The sequence below is a fragment of the Scyliorhinus torazame genome, chromosome 20 (genome assembly GCF_047496885.1).
Source record: "Scyliorhinus torazame isolate Kashiwa2021f chromosome 20, sScyTor2.1, whole genome shotgun sequence".
NCBI classification, from domain to species: domain Eukaryota; kingdom Metazoa; phylum Chordata; class Chondrichthyes; order Carcharhiniformes; family Scyliorhinidae; genus Scyliorhinus; species Scyliorhinus torazame.
Window position 1 is genome coordinate 30,933,495 of NC_092726.1, and position 18,323 is coordinate 30,951,817.

Below are 18,323 nucleotides of genomic sequence, written 5' to 3' on the forward strand. Positions count from 1 at the left end.
TTAATAGTTGATCTGTTTTGGTATTTCAGATATTACAGAGTGAAGATCTGAAACGAGATGGTGGAAAGTAAATTTCGACATACCCTGTATATTTGAGCATTCATCTTCAGGATATGCGGATCCAGGATCAGTGTCACCCAAACTGTGACTGCTGTAATATTCAATCTGGTTAAGAGTGTTAATCGTTGCAGAATCTGCTGAACAGAAAGTGATTGGTTAATGGATCAGTTGTTTGTGGTGGAGTCATCATGAATTCATCACGACACATAATATTTCAATCAATCAGAGGCGAGGTATCAATAACTTCACCATCATTGTGACACTGTCCTGGAATTGATACATGACTCCACTTTGGAAGAACATTCAGCTTTGGGAGATCAGGCGAAGAAACTGCACAAACGTTTCAGGACAACTATACAGAGGGATATAGAGAGACATAGAAATATGGAACGTAGGAGCAAGAGTGGGCCATTCGGCCCTTCTAATTCGTTCTGGAAATCATCATATGTGTTTTGGGCTCAATTACTTTTTGTAGTAGCAAATTACACAATATCATATCCAAGTGAAGGAAGTAATCCTGATTGCATTTTATAGGTTTCAGACAGATGCCACAAACGCTCTGCATTCTTCTGAACTCAAGCGTAAATTATCGTAAAGGACTCAATCTTTCCTCATATGTCAGACCCACCATTATAGGGATCCATCTGGTAAATATTCGTTGCACCCCCTTTATGGCAAAAACAAATCACCCCTCAGATAAGGTGACCAAAACTGTACAATATTCCTGGTGTGGTCTCACGAAGGCACTTTATAATTGCAGCATGACATCCTGTTCTTCTACTTTTATCGCCAGCAAACCAGTTGCCTTCTGTTCCACCTGCTGTACCTGCAGGATTACCTTCAGCAACTGGTGTGAGAAGACACCCGGGTCTCGTTGCACAAACCCCTCTCTCAATTTATAACCAATCAGGTAATATTCTGTCTTCTTACTTTTGCTGCCAACCTCACATTTATCCACATAACACTGCATATTCCCTGAATTTTCCCACTCAGCTCGGCCAAATCACACTGAAACATCTTTGTATCCATCCTCCTTATAGCTCACCCTCTCACCCAGCGTGTGTCATCTGAAGTGTTGGGCATATTGCATTCTTTAAATCATTAGTGTATATTGTGAACAGCTTGGGTCCCAGCACTGAAACATGCAATACCTCAATGGGCATGACTACCGTTCTGATTTTTTTTTTATCCCTACTCTTCTGCTTCTTTTCTGCCAAACAAAATTCCATTCATCTTAATATCCTCCTCCTAATCGTTTGGGCTTCAATGTCACTTGCTAATAATCGGGTGAGGGTCATTGTAGAAAGCCTTCGAAATTCTAGGTAAACCAGGCCCACTGTCCCACCTTATATATTCTACTGATTATATGCTCAAATAATTCCAGTCGTACTCATAAGCATGTTTTCCTTTTCGTAAAACCATGATGACTCTGCACGATTTTATCACTGTTTTATAAGTGGCCTGCTATTAAGTTTTTCATAATGACTCTAGAATTTTCCCCACTACTGACGTTAGGTGTACTGATCTATCATTTCCCATTTTCACTCACCCTCTCCTTCTGGATAATGGGATTACATGAGCTATCCTCCAATAATTAATTACAAAGTGCAAATCATCATAATAGATGACGCACAATGCATCAACAAGTTCTAGCGCCACGTTGGTAAGTAGCCTGGAATGTATATTATCAAGTCCTGATATTTATCGGCCTTCACTGTCAACAGTTTCCTATCTCCACCTCCTTACTCATACTGCGTTTCTGCAGTAAACCCTGTGTTCCAGAAAATGACTGGTTTGTTATTTATGTCCATCAGGTGAAGAATAAATGTCACTTCTGTCATCTAACAGTTCCGTCCGTTCGGATAGTTAATGTGTCAGATATCCCAGTGGATTAAATAATATAAGGCATAATCCGTGAGGTCTGCATCAGCCGTTGGGTGTTTGATACAGAACCGCTTCCCCTCCCACAATAATTCCCTCTGTTTCAATTTCACTGACAGTAAAAACATCAGACGTGGATTTAGATCGTGGAACCCGCGGGCAATGGTTCAGGGTGGAGCCAGAATGCGCCAAATGCGATCATTTTGCTTCCTTTCTGTTCAGCCATTCTGGATAAACAGCACCCCTCAATACTGTTCACGCTCTTGTACATTGTGTTCAGCCCTCCCCTTAACTGTTCTTGCACATTCGTAATATCCTGTTCAGAGCCATACAATCTACACCAATTGCATCCAACGAAAGTTCGATTGACTTGATCTTCATTCTTCTACCTTCCAGTTATACCTGGTTAAAAATAAAATTTTATAAAAGCAACATACTGCGGATGCTGAAAATCAAATTATGTCACATTTAGATGGTCTAGCAGGAAGAGTCACATGGTCTCAAAGTGTTGGATTTGTTGGTCTCTCCCAGAATCCTGCCACACCTGCTGACTTTGTCCGGAAATGTCTGTTTTCCCGGTGTTAGAAATGAACATTTGTGTTTTATTTGGTTTTAGTTGACGTTTTTACTTTACATCAGATTACTATTCTACCTTTGTGTTCTTAACCCCTTTTAGTAAGTATGTCATTTAAATTATTCTTAATTTAATACATGACATGGTGCCTTTTCTCACAAAGTTTTCATTTATGTTAGTTACTTATGTGAAAATTAATTTTCCAATCGTATATCTATTCTATCAAGTCAGTACATCTCCGCCTACCACAATTTGAGACCATCGTTAAAATGGAGTTTTGACTCCAAACTCAAAGTTGATCCAACAAATTACAAACAACATTCATCTTAGCGCCTATTCATGCAGTACACATTCCTAACCTATTTCCGTCTATATGGATGCATTAATTCCCAGAATTTTGTCCTTCGATCAGCACCAACTGGGACTAATTCTTCTGCTTGTCACGTGACTTCATACTCACGAAATAACCACTTGTTTTTCGTGTTTTTCATGATCAGCAGGTTTTAAACTCTTTGCAGCTAAAGATGTACAATTAAAATTAGTCGCTGTTACAATATGGGAACAGAGCAGTCAATTTGTAAATTGCAATATACCACTGACATCACAGCATTTCAACAAAAAGAACATGTCACCTGATTGTGTGAATTTGTGACAGGGGTCATTATTGGTCAGGTCAAAACGGCAAACCTTCAAGACTTCTTCAGCATGGTCAATTGATACTTTATACTCAGAACAGAGGACATGATGTTACTCTCTTCAATAGCTCCAATGAAAGCTGACATCCGAAGATGCACAGCTCCCCGCTCAGCAATGCACCGCAGTGCCAGACTTCATTTATCTGTCCAAGTTCTGGGGTGGAACCTGAACCTGAAAACGTCTGACTCAGAGGCCACATTGCACCTACTTATCACCTAGCTGACAGCTGTGCTCTGGTCTCATTCATTAGTGTATTAGGTGCTAACTTCTAGCCTAATATTAGACACCAAGATTTACAGTGTAAACCATATCTGCTCCGGCGCCTTTAAAACAATTCGGTGTTGTTGATTATCCTATTTGAAAGATACGCTGACCGTTCTAATATTCTTTTATTTGTATTGATTTTCTTCCCTCCTTTAGTCGGAATTTTCCTCTCGATAATGTTCAGCGGATTGATGTTTATTTTCCTAGACATTCTTCTCATCCTTTATTAGTAATATCCTTTAGTAATATTATTTATTAGTAATATCCCTAGCTTTCCGCGAGGAGCCTGACATTACACCTTTAGTCATGATTAGTAAATAACTGCAGTACTGCCTCTGCTATCTTTTCCATTTATGTCCCACTCTCCCCAAGTGCTATATCTTGCCGCCTCGTGAATACATTCTGTGGGAATGGATTCCACAGGCTCACCACACATTGGGTGAAGAAACGTGTCCTCATCTCTGTCCGAAAAAGTTTACCCTGAATCCTCAGACTGTGACTCCTGGTTGTGGACACACTCATTATTGGTAACATCTTCCCTGCATCTACCCTGTCTAGACCTGTTAGAATTGTGTAAGTCTCGATGAGATCATTTTCCTGAACTTCAGAGAGGACAATCCTAACGTACTGAATCTCTCCGCATTTGACAGGTCAACCATTCTTGGTATCAGTCCATACCTGGGATCAGTCTGATAAACTTTCGTTCCACTACCTCGAGAGCAAGAACATCCTTTCTCAGAAAGGGATACCAAAACTGTGCACAATATTCGAGGTGTGGCAACAACACATCCCGGCATCTGTACTCGACATTTCTTGCAATGAAGGCCAAAATATCATAATATAATACTAATCTTTTATTGTCACATGTATGAAGTTACTGCGAAAAGCCCCTCGTTGCCACATTACGGCGCCTGTTCGCGTAAGCTGGTACGGGGATTGAACCCACGCTGCTGGCCTTGTTCTGCACTAGAAACCAACGGTCGAGCCCACTGAGCTCATCCAGCCCTTAACCTCCTTTACCGCCTGTGCATCTGCATGCTTACCTTCAGCGACTGGTGCGCAATGACTCCCAGGTCCCGCTGCACACTCCCCTTTCCCAAATTACAACAATTCAGGTGGTAATCTGCCTTCCTGCTTTTGCTTCCAAAGTGATTAACCTCACACTTATCCAAATTATACTGCATCTGCCATTGATTTCCCCACTCCCCCATCCTGTCCAGAGCATGCTGTTGGATTCCGGCATCCTCGTCACAGTTTGCATCCTCGTCATCTGCAAGCTTTGAAATGTTCATAGATTATCATAGAATTTACAGTGCAGAAGGAGGCCATTCGGCCCATCGGGTCTGCACCGTCTCTTGGAAAGAGCACCCTACCCAAGGTCAACACCGCCACCCTATCCCCATAACCCAGTAACCCCACCCAACACTAAGGGCAATTTATCATGGCCAATCCACCTAACCCGCACATCTTTGGTCTGTGGGAGGAAACCGGAGCACCCGGAGGAAACCCACGCAGACACGGGGAGGATGTGCAGACTCCGCACAGACAGTGACCCAAGCTGGAATCGAACCTGGGACCCTGGAGCTGTGAAGCAATTGTGCTATCCACAAGGCTACCGTGCTGCCCCAATTTACCGTGCTGCTGTTCATTTACATACTCCAGCAGCCGCTTTGCCGATACTTATTTGAAGCTGAACGTTGGTGGAGGCAAATGGAGCCGCGGTGCAGCCTTGAGGGAAACTCCTACGGTCCTCTCTAGGTTATGCACTGGCTGCCAAAAAACATTCTGGAACAATTCGGGAGAGTGGGAATCGAATCAAAATCATTCGTCAGCTGAAGATGAAGAAATACAGATCTCCTTGTTGCACGAGAATGGTGTTGTGCATCCAGTGCACTGAAAATTAAACTTGTTAAACCTGAAGCGGCATTTGCCCTTGTAACTTGGGTTGGAAGTGAATACAGAATGCAAACCTGAAGCACGGGTCTGGATGGAAACCTTGTCAGGTGGAGTATTATATATTTCTGCATAAATTGGTTGGTAGAAACCAGGTGGTGAGTCCCAGCCGCCAGTGAGAGGACCTGTTGGCGGGAGAGCGGAACGATTAGCATATTGTTACAATCATAGTTAGACATATAATTCCAGATTGACTCATTTCAAATCTCCCTCTTTGCCGAGGCTGTATTTGTACCAGGGAACACAGAGCATTACTTTGTGTCTCTGGATGATTGGCCCAGTAATAATTCCACTGACTCGATTTCAAGGATCAGTGACGGAGGGATTTCCGGGCCACTATTGTTCTGTCCATCAGATATGAATCAAAATAACTTGGTGCGAGTTAAGATACGGGGAGCAGTTTTGTTTCTCAGCCCCAATCATAGTGGTTCACAAGACAAAGGTTCATCAGATTCTATAGCCAAAATTCTGTATGGAAAATGTCGCCAGCCTGTCGCCAAACGGTCACTAATCCATACCAAGCTTGACGGAGCAGGACTTTCCCCCACTTTACCGTGTGTCATTGTGGCCTTGGAAAGAACTTTCAAGGTGTTTTGATATTCCTTGGTATAGGAAGTCTTTGAACCTGAAGCGGAGCTTCTGACTCGGCTGTGGGCCCAGTTCTCACTGCACCACCAGCAGAGATCCACTGATATCAGAGTGTTTGTTGTGCTGGGATGCAGAATGTAAAAGATAGGAAATGTTCCATCACTTCTGAAAATGGCGGCTGATTCCATTCAGAGAAGTTGACAGTGGACATCGGCACAGCCTGTGCAGGCTGACAACGAACACTGAATGGAATAATATATATAAGCAGCTAAACAAAATACTGAGCTCAGAGTTTAAAGTGTTTTCATTCAATGTGTTGATCTATTGTTACGAAATGAAACTAATTTCGAGTCTCCTGGACGGCTGATGAAAATTCCCTATTTTAAGTGTAATGTTTTGAATCTATTCAAAGATGTGGAGGTTAGTCGGATTGACCATTCTAAATTTCCCCTTAGTGCCTATGGTTAGGTGCGGGTACGGGAATAGAGGGTTGGATCAGGCCTACGTCGGGTGCTCTTTCGGAGGGTTGGTGCCGATTCGATAGGGCGACTGGTCTCCCTCTGTACTGTACAGTTTTTATGATTCTATGATGTTACTGTTTCTCGAATACCTTGAACGAAATGACTGACCAATAGCATGTTATTTTCTGTCTTACAACCGACTGGGTACAGTTTGGGGAAAGAGTCATTGAAGAGAAGATAAAGCAACATTCAAAATTCAGTGTGAGGTTCACAATCCGATTCGAGCCGCACCTTTTATTGACATCTTCCTCTGCATTACTGTCACCAGGGCGAGTAACTCACAGATCAATAGGACTCCGAGTCATATGCAGATAACAAGAGGAATGGAAGTGCTTTCATCTTCAGGAGCTGTATTAAAGATTCAGGAAAGTTTTCACAGACAAAGGTTTCACCGTGTAATTTTCAATGTTTACATGATTATCATTTTGAGAAATCCTCGCAACAAGGCAATTCCAATGTCCAATTATTCCCCGAATATAAAAATAACAATAATATTGAATGGTTTCTATCAACGAGATGAAAAATAAACAATTATTTGGGTTTGATGTTCGAAATTCAGCTGTTAATCTTAATTTATATACGTGCTTCAAATTCAGCACCAAGAACCAAACACCCCTGTCCAGCTCAAGCTCCCACCACTCTGTGCGATGCTTACCGGAACAAACCACACTGGCGTCTTCCTTGTGATCACAGTCAGCTTTGAGGCCACAATAATAAAGGACAATCAGAGAGAAAGAATTCATTTCCAGTGCACTTCACCTCATCCAGCCAGGTAGTACCATTACCCTGGCCAAAAGCGGCCCCTCCTGTGGCCAATAGAGGGGGACTAAAATCCATCTGCCTGCACACAACTCTGGCATCGTTCATATCCCAGGAATCATCACATACCGTACCCCAAGTGTTGTTACACAATATCGCCACTCGCCCGGAGCATTTGGTGTCACCTCCAGCCAAGCGCAAGATTTGTCCTGAATTTGTCAAAGAAAAAATAATTATTACACCTGACGTGACACAAGCGCAGAATACAATCAGGCAGCTGTTAGAAAAGATGAAGGAGAACCTGATTCTCCACCGCAGTCCTTGAGACTGTAGTGTGGTCCCTTTATTGTGTTTCCCCCTGTTGATAAGACAGACATGTTGAATGAAGATGACATTAATATGTGAAATTACATCTGCAAACAAAGTAGTTCATTGTGTTACCTGAACAAACAATACACGCATCTTCCCGATGTTCACAGTTGTGTTCACCCCACGGGTCTCCCTGACATTGCCAAAGCGTCGTCTCATGTGACAGACATTCGATCTCATCGAGCCAAATGTGGCCGGTACCCATTCCAAATGATTTTGCGTCATAGTCAATGAAATCGGCGGTGCCGCACTCTAACTGTTTACAGATCACATCTGCGTCACGGTTCTCCAGTTTGTCAGAGCACACTGTGCCCCAGGTCCCATTGTAGAACACTTCCACGCTCCCCTCACAGCGATGCTTTCCATTAACCAGACGTATCTCTTTGTGCTCTATCAATGAAATAACAAACATCTAGTTGCTTCTACTGACCAATTGTGTATCCAGAGTGCACTGCAATATATATGTTGCGCCAGTTGAGTTAACATTTTCATTGATATTATTTCAGAAAATTAACGGAAACGAGCAGCTGAAATCAAACGATACAGTCCATAATAAGTAAATGTGAATTCCAAACCAGATATTTACATGATGTACCGCATTGAATGACGAGGAAACTTTGCAAAATTTATTGTTGGGTGGAGTTACTGGGTTATGGGGATTGGGTGTGCAGGTGTTGACCTTGGGTAGGGTGCTCTTTCCAAGAGCCGGTGAAGACTCGATGGGCCCAATGGCGTCCTTCTTCACTGAAAATTCTATGATAATCTATGATGAATGCGTTCCTTTAAATCAGCCTGGATTGTCAGCAGAGCTTTGACAAGTTCCCACATTGTTAACTCATGTCAGAAAATGAGAAACCAGCGAGTCAGTAGGAAAGTTGCTGTAAAATTAGCTGTAAATTATTCTGTTAGTTAAATAGCAGAAGTTCGAACGGGATGTTCACATGGATTGGTGCAGGTGTTACTGTTCCTGATGATATACATCAACTCGTCGTACTTTGCCCTCACAAGTAAAAGTTCCAAATTTATAGGAGGCAGAAAATGGGGCAAGCAGTTAATTCTGAAGAGGACTGCACAATATATAACAGACACGATGGGCCGAGAGGTCTTTTCTGTACTGTGGATCTGTATGACCCTGTTACGACCATCTGTTGTACGAATAACATTCACAGTGAGTTCAGGAGAACATGTTTTTCTTCTGATTGCCAGAAAGTTGGAAGAAAGTGAAACTCAGAAAACATAAGATACTTGAGGCGGACAGCACCGATGCTTTTACACTGAGAGTATAAACCGAAGTGAGAGGAGAAAGAATCGGAAGGGAACATAGATCCGGTAGGCTGAACCAACGTTTTAAAGCTATTTGTGTGCAGAATAAACGCCACACTCGGGGTTAGTCCGACTAACCTACGTCAGTGCTGTTCCGACCAAATTCGGGGATATATCTTCAGTGTGAAACTTCGCTTATAACTGAAGGAAATACGATCTTTACCTGAGCACATGATCTCCACATCTTCTTTATGATTACAGTCGTGCTTTCCCCACAATGCATGGGGGCATTGCCAGATAGACGATTCGTTCCCGGAGCAGTCCAGCTCATCAAGCCAAATGGTGCCTGTGCCTGGTCCAGACGGAGCAGGAAATGGAAGCTGCAATGCATTTCCACAACCCAGCTGTTTGCAAATCACTTCAGCGTCTGTCAGGTCCCAGGAATCGTCACAAACTGAGCCCCAGGTCCCAGAGTAATAAATCTCCAATCGGCCAGCACACCGGCTTGCCCCGTCAGACAGCCTTAACTGTTTGTGTCCTGATAGAAAATAATGCAGTGGAATATTATCCTTCTAACACAAATTCATATCACTGTTTAATTCAAACTATTGTGTAACAGCCGGCTGAATTAAAATCTCCCTTTCAAGCTGCTGTTCACAGGTAAATGAATACTTGTTGTCCAACACTTTTGTAGTCTTACCTAAATGTATAATATGGTGACTGGAAAATAACGCCGTGAAGGCAATGTGGAACTGCTCCTCAATGGGACGTCGGGAAATGCCTGTTCCGAAAATCTGAATCAACCGATACAAATCATTTGGAAATTGATAAAGCGCGCAGTGGTTAGCACCGCTGCCTCACCGCGCAGCGGTCCCAGGATTAATACCGGCCCTGGGTCACTGGCAATGTGGAGAATTCACATTCTCCCCGTGTCTGCGTTGTTCTCACACCCACAACCCAAACCTGGATAGCGTATGGTGATTTGGTCACGCTAAATTGCCCGTTAATTGGAAAAAATTAGTGGGTACTCTCAATTTATTTTATAAAATCTGCACCGTGGTTTTCGGGATTGGCCCGTTCTATGCTGGATAGAATGGTTCGCCCGCAATTGTCTAATTATACTAATTAATGAGTCTAAACACAATCCCTTTAAGCAAACATTTTATTTTATGTTTTTCACTGCATACTGTTTTGCTGCCCATATTTAATCAGATATCGCCATAACGTTCTTAATGGTACAAATCAGAAAATGTTCAATGGGTTGGTAGCATCATTGAGAGAAAAAGCGGCTTAACCGCTCAAGCACTGACCCTCCCCGCGAATTCACCACACTTCCGGCTGAAAGTATCAGAAGATCCATGTTCTTTCAAGACAGGAAGATTTCTCAAACGCCTAGCTGGGAAATCAATCTTGCTCCCTTCAAAAACGCTAATGCAAACAACACTTTCCAAAGCGAACCGCGCAAATTTGATCTCACCAATAATGCCCACCGCAATTACATTGCCTCACACACTCCCCCCCGCCTACCAAAATCACCTATTTGATCTATCCTGCACTTTCATCCCATAATATAATTTAGCTTTAGAATATCATTGTCATGTTCAAATGCACAAATACATCAATCGACCCCACATACTTAATGAGGAGGCGTCTTCGTAGTGGTATTGTTACTGGACTACTAATGCAGAGACCTGGGGATAGCTCTGGGGCCGCGGCTTCTAATCCCATCTTGCGAAATGGTGGAATTTGAATTCAACTAAAATCTGTAATTGGACGTCTGTTGATGACCATGTCACCATTGTCGATTGTCGTAAAAACCCATCTCATTCACTAATATACCTCAGGGAGGAAATCTGTTGTCCTAACCCGCTCTGACCTACATGTGACTATCGCCCCACACACCAATTCGGTTCAGTCTTAACTTCCCCCAGTCTGAAATAGTCTAGAACTCAACTCAGTTCAAGGGCAATTAGATTTGGGTAACAATTGCTGGCCCAGACAGCGACGCCCACACCACAAGAACGAACAAAAAAAATCAACAGCCCCGACATTGGCTTTTGACAGACAACATCAGAATTCCTTTACATAGAACATCGAACATAGAAAATACAGCACAGAACAGGCCCTTCGGCCCACGATGTTGTGCCGAACCTTTGTCCTAGATTAATCATAGATTATCATTGAATTTACAGTGCAGAAGGATGCCATTTGAGTCTGCACCGGCTCCTGGAAAGAGCACCCAACCCAAACTCGACACCTCCACCCAACACCAAGCACAATTTTGGACATTAAGGGCAATGTATCATTGGCCAATTCACCTAACCTGCACATCTTTGGACTGTGGGAGGAAACCGGAGCACCCGGAGGAAACCCACGCAGACAAGGGGAGGACGTGCAGACTCCGCACAGACAGTGACCCAAGCCGGAATCGAACCTGGGACCCTGGAGCTGTGAAGCATTGTGCTCTCCACAATGCTACCGTGCTGCCCTTAAGAACAAATAAATCATAAACCTTTCCTCTCTCTTTCAGTTGCGCTGTTGAAACCTACCCCTTTGGCCAATTCATTTGTCATCGTTGTCATTGGTCCTTATTGGCTTTGTCTGTATTTACTGTGGGGCGGGACCTAGAGATTTATAACGTTGTTCAATCTGTCAGCATAGTTCCAAATATGTGTTATTACTGCCCATGTTCATCCTGGCTCCAATGTTAAATAATTGGTCCACAGGCCCCTGAGGAAGAAATGACATGTTCCCATTGCCCATGACACATGTCCCATTCATTTCAGTCACAGTGACCTGTTTATTCACCTGAACACAGAACACCTACGTCGATGCTGTCAGTGTGAGGCGACTTCGGTGGGATTGAGCTGCAGTTCCAGAGATGCGATTCGTTTCCTTTACAATGGACATAATTCACCCACACTGACCCTTCACCCTCTCCGTATTGTGAAGAGTTATATGCGGCTATCGCGGCTCCGCAGCCCAGCTGTCTACAGACCACGTCAGTGTCATTCAGGTCCCATAGGCTCTCCTGGACTCTGCCCCAGCTGCGGTTGTAGTAAATCTCCACTCGGCCATCACACCTGCTACCCCCATTCATCAATCTTTTCATCAACCCCCATTCAATTGGCTAGTTCCATCGGTATGGTCAGGACAGATTTGGAAGGCATTTTGGAGCTATGAGGTAACATTAGGGGAAATCAATCACGTGCAGAGAATCGGTACAGGCAGCTCGCACGAGAGGAGGGAATATTGCGGCATTATCTGGGATTACAGGAGAAGAGACTGTAACTCCTTTGAAATTATGCTTGCAGTCTAGGTATGTAAATTCAGAGTGTGGGAAAGAATTTGCCTGTAGTGCCGAATATGAGAACTATTATTCTGCCATTGCAACGGTGAATTGTCTCAAACAGCTGCAGGAATATGCAAAATGAAAAAGAAAATAGAGACATTAAGGAGGAGACCAAAGTCCCGAAAACAGCCATGTGAGAGTGGCCAATAATCTGTCCTGTGTGATATTGAGTGAAACAAAATACAGGAGTGGACACGCGGGACTTCTCCTCTAATTACCCTCAATGTAGTGCTGAGGATTTTTTACTTCCCGATTTGACCGGGTGTTCAGAATCCTGAGAGTTCTGTGAAACACAGATATGGACGCAATGTTCCCGTCGGCATAGGGCGAGGATGGGAGGAGGGGCAGGTTTAAGATATTTGACAAAATAACAATTGTGACCTCAGAGTACTTTCATAGGCAGTGAGTGGTTTGGATCGGAAATGGACAGCGTGGGTATAATGGAGGTGAAGATCAATCATGTCATTGAAAAGAGAATTGATCAATTATGTGGAAGGGAAATAACACTGGTCTGTGAAGGCACTCCAGAGTTGCGAAAAGTTGAGTTACATTTCCAAAACGCTTGCACGGTCACGATGGAACGAATGGCCGCTTCATTTTCTGTGCCACATTGTACTTTGCTCTGATTATCTGGATTGAGGGCACTCACCCGAGCAGATGACATTGGCTTCATTTCCATGGGAGCAGCTAAAATCGAACACGGATGAAAGCGGACACTGCCACAACCTGGACTCGTTCCCGCCGCACCTGTAGTTCTCCTTCCACACTGGGCCGGTTCCCTTTCCAAAGGGAGCACCTCTCATGATGTTCTTTACCGCCCCGCACTGAAGATACTCATAGATCATACTGGCGGCTTCTAAACCAAAGTAAACATCACACAGCGTCCCCCAGCGGTCTCCGTGTAACACCTCGTCCCGTCCTGAGCACCTGTCCTGGCCACCAACCAATCGGGGACCATGTTGTCCTGTTTCGGATATAAACACGGACCCACGTAACTTGTAGATATCCATTAGAATAGTCACACGTCAAAAGTAAGGAAAGTAAATGATACCAAGGCACCTATACCCACTGCTCATGTTCACCAAATAATCATTTTAAAGGAGTTAAAATGGTGCGGCACACTTTTAAGAAGCTGCCTCAACTCAAATGTGAGTGTTCATCCTGAAAATCAATCTGATGGAATATTGCCGATTATAGAGTGTTTAAAGGCGACATTGTATAGATTCCAACTAAGTATAAGCTGTTTAATTAAGCAGATCAGTAGGCGGCGATCGCGGGTCAGGATACCCCGCCCCCCCCGCCCACCCCCACCACCACAGGATGACCCCCGCACACTAACCTGCCAGGTCCCGCTGTGTGTGAGGTGAGTAATTCATGCCGGCAGGACTGGGCAAAGCTTTACGACCACTCGGTCCATCGGGGCCCGGAGAATCGTCGGGGGGGCCTCCTGTTTTTGTTGGGGGCCCTTGTGTTGCTTTTCCGCATTTTGTGCCGTGGTGTCTTTTACGGTGGAGGGTGTATGAACCTCCTCTCTGGTCGCCTTTTTAACTCCGCTGCTGATGATCTGTGCATGTGTCGCCCCGCGTTTCGGGCAGGCCCTGTAAAGATGTGTCCCTCCTGCCTGCAGTTTTTGCAGAAGGTCACACTGCAGTTTGCGGCAACATGCCCCGTTTTGTGGCATACTCGTGGCTGTCCCACGTAGTAGAGGTAACCACGATTTACTCCAATAGCTAAACTGGAGGGGGCATGCAGGATTGTTCCGTTGCTGTCCGTTCTTAGGGTCACCTTGACCTGGTGCTCACTTGTCCAGATGCCGAAGGTGTCTTTCACTTGCACGCTGTCACTTTTCAGCTCAGCGTGCCTGGCGATGAACCATCTCCCAGTCCCAAAAATCAATTTAATATTCGGTCCCCAGAGAGAGGACACAGCAGATATTAAACTGATAAGAACAGATACTACACTTGATCTGAGCCAAAAGGCTGAGTAGCGATAACCCATATTTTCCGTATACCTACATCCAATCAGGATGCCGTTCAGTCTGTCGCCACACTTCCCTGTTGTGCAGGATGAAGGGATGTGGTAACTGAAGTGAGGAGAAGGCAAGTCGGCATCCGAGGGTGAGGGTGAGTGGGCTGTAAAAAGCAGCAAGAAAACTGTGTGGCATATCAGCTGAAAACGGAGCCTCGCTGCCGAAAGTCCACGAGTGCATCGGCTCGCAACATCAGTGCACAAAGCTCCCGCCAGCAGAAAAGCTAGCATTGCTTAGGAGCCTGAAGGGCCTTAAATTGGTCAGGATGAGACAACTGGACAAGAGAGAAAAAGGGAAGCCAGGTTTTGCGCCATTTTCGGCTTGTGTACCTTTTGCTCCCCAAAGCGGGGTGAAGGCACCATTCCTAAAAACATGACAAGACCTGGTTGATGCGTGGATAGGAAGGAGCAATCCCCTGAGCCATCTCCCAGCCCCAAAATTCAATTTAATATTCGGTCGCTCGACAGAAAACATACCAGATATTAAACTGATAAAAACAGATACTACACTTGATCAGAGCTAAAACGCCGAGAAGCGATAGGCCCTATTTTCCGGCAATGGCTCTTGTCCTCCTCGTCCACTGACATTTAGGTGCACCTTGCTGCGCTCGACTGTGCTTTGGAACTTTTAGTCTACGGTCACTGTTAGTCAAGAGACCTCCAGCTTGGCCGAGCACGGTGGAGTCTGTGCATGCAGAACCAGTAAAACACAACAGGAAGACATCGTCTGGCAAGCCGTCCCCTGTCGTCACCAGATGAAATGGAGACGCTGTGAAGGCTCAGTGACACCCAACGGAGGGAGTCGAAGAAATCTCCACCTTTGCCGAACAAAGGGCAATCTGTGCAAGCAGCAAATACTGGCGGAATCCAACAGGGGGCAATGTCTAGTCTCCCTCAGCTCCACCCTGGCGTGTTGGTCGTGGAGTCAGGAGAACGAAAAGAGACGCCGTGAAGGTATACCTACATCCAAATCAGGATGCCGTTCAGTCTGTCGCCACACTTGCCTTTTGTGCAGGATGAAGGGATGTGGTAACTGAAGTGAGGAGAAGGCAAGTCGGCATCCGGGGGTGAGGGTGAGTGGCCTGTAAAAAGCAGCAGGAAATCTGTGTGGCATATCAGCTGAAAACGGAGCCTGGCTGCCGCAAGTCCGCGAGTCCATTGGCTCGCAACATCAGTGCACGAAGCTCCCGCCAGCAGAAAAGCTAGCAATGCTTTGGAGCCTGAAAGTCCTTAAATTGGTCAGGATGAGACAACTGGACAAGAGAGAAAAGGGGAAGCCAGGTTTTGCGGCATTTTCTGCTTTTTTACATTTTACGCCCCAAAGCAGGGTGAAGGCACCATTCCTGGAAGCACGGCAAGACCAGGTTGATACGTGGAGCAGAAGGAGCAAGCCCCTGAACCATCACCGAGTTCAAAAAATTCATTTAATATTCAGTCCCCAGATAGAGGACATATCAGACATTAAACTGATAAGAGCAGATACTACACTTGATCTGAGCCAAAAGGCCGAGAAACAATAGCCCATAGTTTCTGGCTATGGCTCTTGTCCTCCTCGTCCACCGACATTCAGGTGCACCTTGCTGCGCTCGACTGTGCTTTGGAACTTTTCGTCTACGCTCACTGTTGGTCAAGAAACCTCCAGCTTGGCCGAGCACGGTGGAGTCTGTGCATGCAGAACCAGTAAAACACAACAGGAAAGCATCGTCTGGCAAGCCGCCCCCTGTCGTCACCAGATGAAATGGAGACGCTGTGAAGGCCCAGTGACACCCAACGGAGGGAGTCGAAGTAATCTCCACCTTTGCCGAACAAAGGGCAATCCGTGCAAGCAGCAAGTACTGGCGGAATCCAACAGGGGGCAATGTCTAGTCTCCCTGAGCTCCACCCTGGCGTGTTGGTCGTGGAGTCAGGAGAACGAAAAGAGACGCCGTGAAGGTATACCTACATCCAACCAGGATGCCGTTCAGTCTGTCGCCACAATTCCCCGTTGTGCAGGATGATGGGATGTGGTAACTGAAGTGAGGAGAAGGCAAGTCGGCATCCGAGGGTGAGGGTGAGTGGCCTGTAAAAAGCAGCAGGAAATCTGTGCGGCATATCAGCTGAAAACGGAGCCTGGCTGCCGAAAGTCCTCGAGTCCATCGGCTCGCAACATTAGTGCACGAAGCTCCCGCCAGCAGAAAAGCTAGCAATGCTTTGGAGCTTGAAATGCCTTAAATTGGTCAGAATGAGGCAACTGGACAACAGAGAAAAGGGGTAGCCAGGTTTTGCGGCATTTTCTGCTTTTATACATTTTCGCCCCAAAGCGGGGAGAGAGCACCATTCCTGGAAGCACTGCAAGACCAGGTTGATGCGTGGAGCGGAAGGAGCAAGCCCCTGAACCATCACCGAGTCCTAAAAATCAATTTAATATTCGGTCCCCAGATAGAGGACATATCAGATATTAAACTGATAAGAACAGATTTTTTTTTTTTCTTTTTCCAAAAAAATATACTTTATTCATAAAAATTTATCATGAGCATTACAGAAACATTTCAAATTGTCTTGACTGTACATTTTCGGCAGGGTTACATGTTGCCTTGACTTTCTTTCATTCAATATTGATATTGTCGTACACATATCACTCTTTACATTACAATTCCTTCTTAAATATTTACAGTGGCATGTTTGTTTTATACATTGGAGTGTTGGTTGCCCAGACCGAGGGGCTTTACACTGTTACACGCCCCTCGGTGTACATTTGCTGGAAAGACTTTACACTGTGGTCTTTCCCCATTGCGCCTTGGCGGCAGCTGCCCCAAGCTTGAGTGTGTCCCTCAGCACGTAGTCCTGGACCTTGGAATGTGCCAGTCTGCAACACTCGGTCGAGGACAATTCTTTGCACTGGAAGATCAGCAAGTTTCGGGCAGACCAAAGAGCGTCTTTTACCGAGTTGATGACCTTCCAGCAGCAGTTGATATTTGCCTCGGTGTGTGTCCCTGGAAACAGTCCGTAGAGCACAGAGTCCTGTGTCACAGATCTGTTTGGGATAAACCTTGACAAATACCACTGCATCTCTCTCCAGACCTTCTTTGCAAAGGCACATTCCACAAGGAGGTGTGTGACCGTCTCATTTCCCCCACAGCCACTCCGAGGGCAGCGTGCATTGGTGCAGAGCCTTCGGGTGTGCATGAAGAATCTGACAGGGAGGGCCTTTCTCACCACCAGCCAAGCTAGATCTTGGTGCTTGTTTGAAAGTTCTGGTGATGAGGCGTTCTGCCAGATGACTCTGGCAGTCTGCTCAGGGAACCATCCAACGTCCTCCACGGTCTCCTTTTCCCTGAGGGCCTCGAGGACATTACGTGCTGACCACTGCTTCATTGCCTTGTGGTCAAAGGTGTTTTTCTTCAAAAACTTTTCCACGAAGGACAGGTGGTACGGTACGGTCCAACTACTTGGAGCGTTCCGCGGCAATGAGGCCAGGCCCATCCTTCGCAACACCGGGGACAGGTAGAACCTCAGTATGTAGTGACACTTGGTGTTTGCATACTGGGGGTCCACGCACAGCTTGATGCAGCTGGACACAAAGGTGGCCAACAGGATGAGGGAGGCGTTGGGTACGTTCCGCCCTCCCTTCTCCAGAGGTTTGTACATGGTGTCCCTTCGGACACGGTCCATCTTGGATCGCCAGATAAATTTGAAGATGGCCCGGGTGACTGCTGTGGCGTAGGGTCGGGTTATGGGCCAGACCTGCGCCACGTACAGTAGCACCGAGAGTACCTCACACCTGATGACCAGGGTTTTGCCCGCAATGGAGAGGGAGCGTTGCTCCCACCAGCCCAGTTTCTGCCTTACCTTTCCTAAGCGCTCTTCCCAGTTTTTGGTGCACGCCCCAGCAGCTCCGAACCATATCCCAAGCACCTTCAGGTAATCTGACCTGACAGTGAAGGGGACAAAGGACCGGTCGGCCCAGTTCCCAAAGAACATGGCCTCGCTCTTGCCACGGTTTACCTTGGCTCCAGAGGCCAGTTCAAACTGGTCG

General features: G+C 45.6%; 1 protein-coding gene, 3 non-coding genes and 1 pseudogene across 4 annotated transcripts; all 5 read right to left on the reverse strand.

Moving 5' to 3' along the window:
• On the reverse strand, nucleotides 1-13,290 carry LOC140397079 (scavenger receptor cysteine-rich type 1 protein M130-like). Its single transcript, XM_072486112.1, has 5 exons — nucleotides 12,930-13,290; nucleotides 9,152-9,466; nucleotides 7,738-8,055; nucleotides 7,323-7,505; nucleotides 1-194 (listed from the first exon to the last, which is right to left on the reverse strand). Exons 1-5 carry the CDS (start codon nucleotides 13,288-13,290, stop codon nucleotides 1-3), a joined length of 1,371 nt encoding a protein of 456 aa, XP_072342213.1.
• Nucleotides 13,291-14,105: 815 nt separating this feature from the next.
• LOC140397325 (U2 spliceosomal RNA) lies at nucleotides 14,106-14,271 on the reverse strand (annotated as a pseudogene).
• A 386-nt stretch (nucleotides 14,272-14,657) lies between these two features.
• On the reverse strand, nucleotides 14,658-14,848 carry LOC140397117 (U2 spliceosomal RNA). The gene has a single exon (XR_011936713.1). It is a non-coding gene; the product is annotated as a U2 spliceosomal RNA (small nuclear RNA).
• A 787-nt stretch (nucleotides 14,849-15,635) lies between these two features.
• On the reverse strand, nucleotides 15,636-15,826 carry LOC140397785 (U2 spliceosomal RNA). Its single transcript, XR_011937213.1, has one exon. It is a non-coding gene; the product is annotated as a U2 spliceosomal RNA (small nuclear RNA).
• Nucleotides 15,827-16,611: 785 nt separating this feature from the next.
• Nucleotides 16,612-16,794, reverse strand: LOC140397222 (U2 spliceosomal RNA). Its single transcript, XR_011936770.1, has one exon. It is a non-coding gene; the product is annotated as a U2 spliceosomal RNA (small nuclear RNA).
• Nucleotides 16,795-18,323: the final 1,529 nt, after the last annotated feature.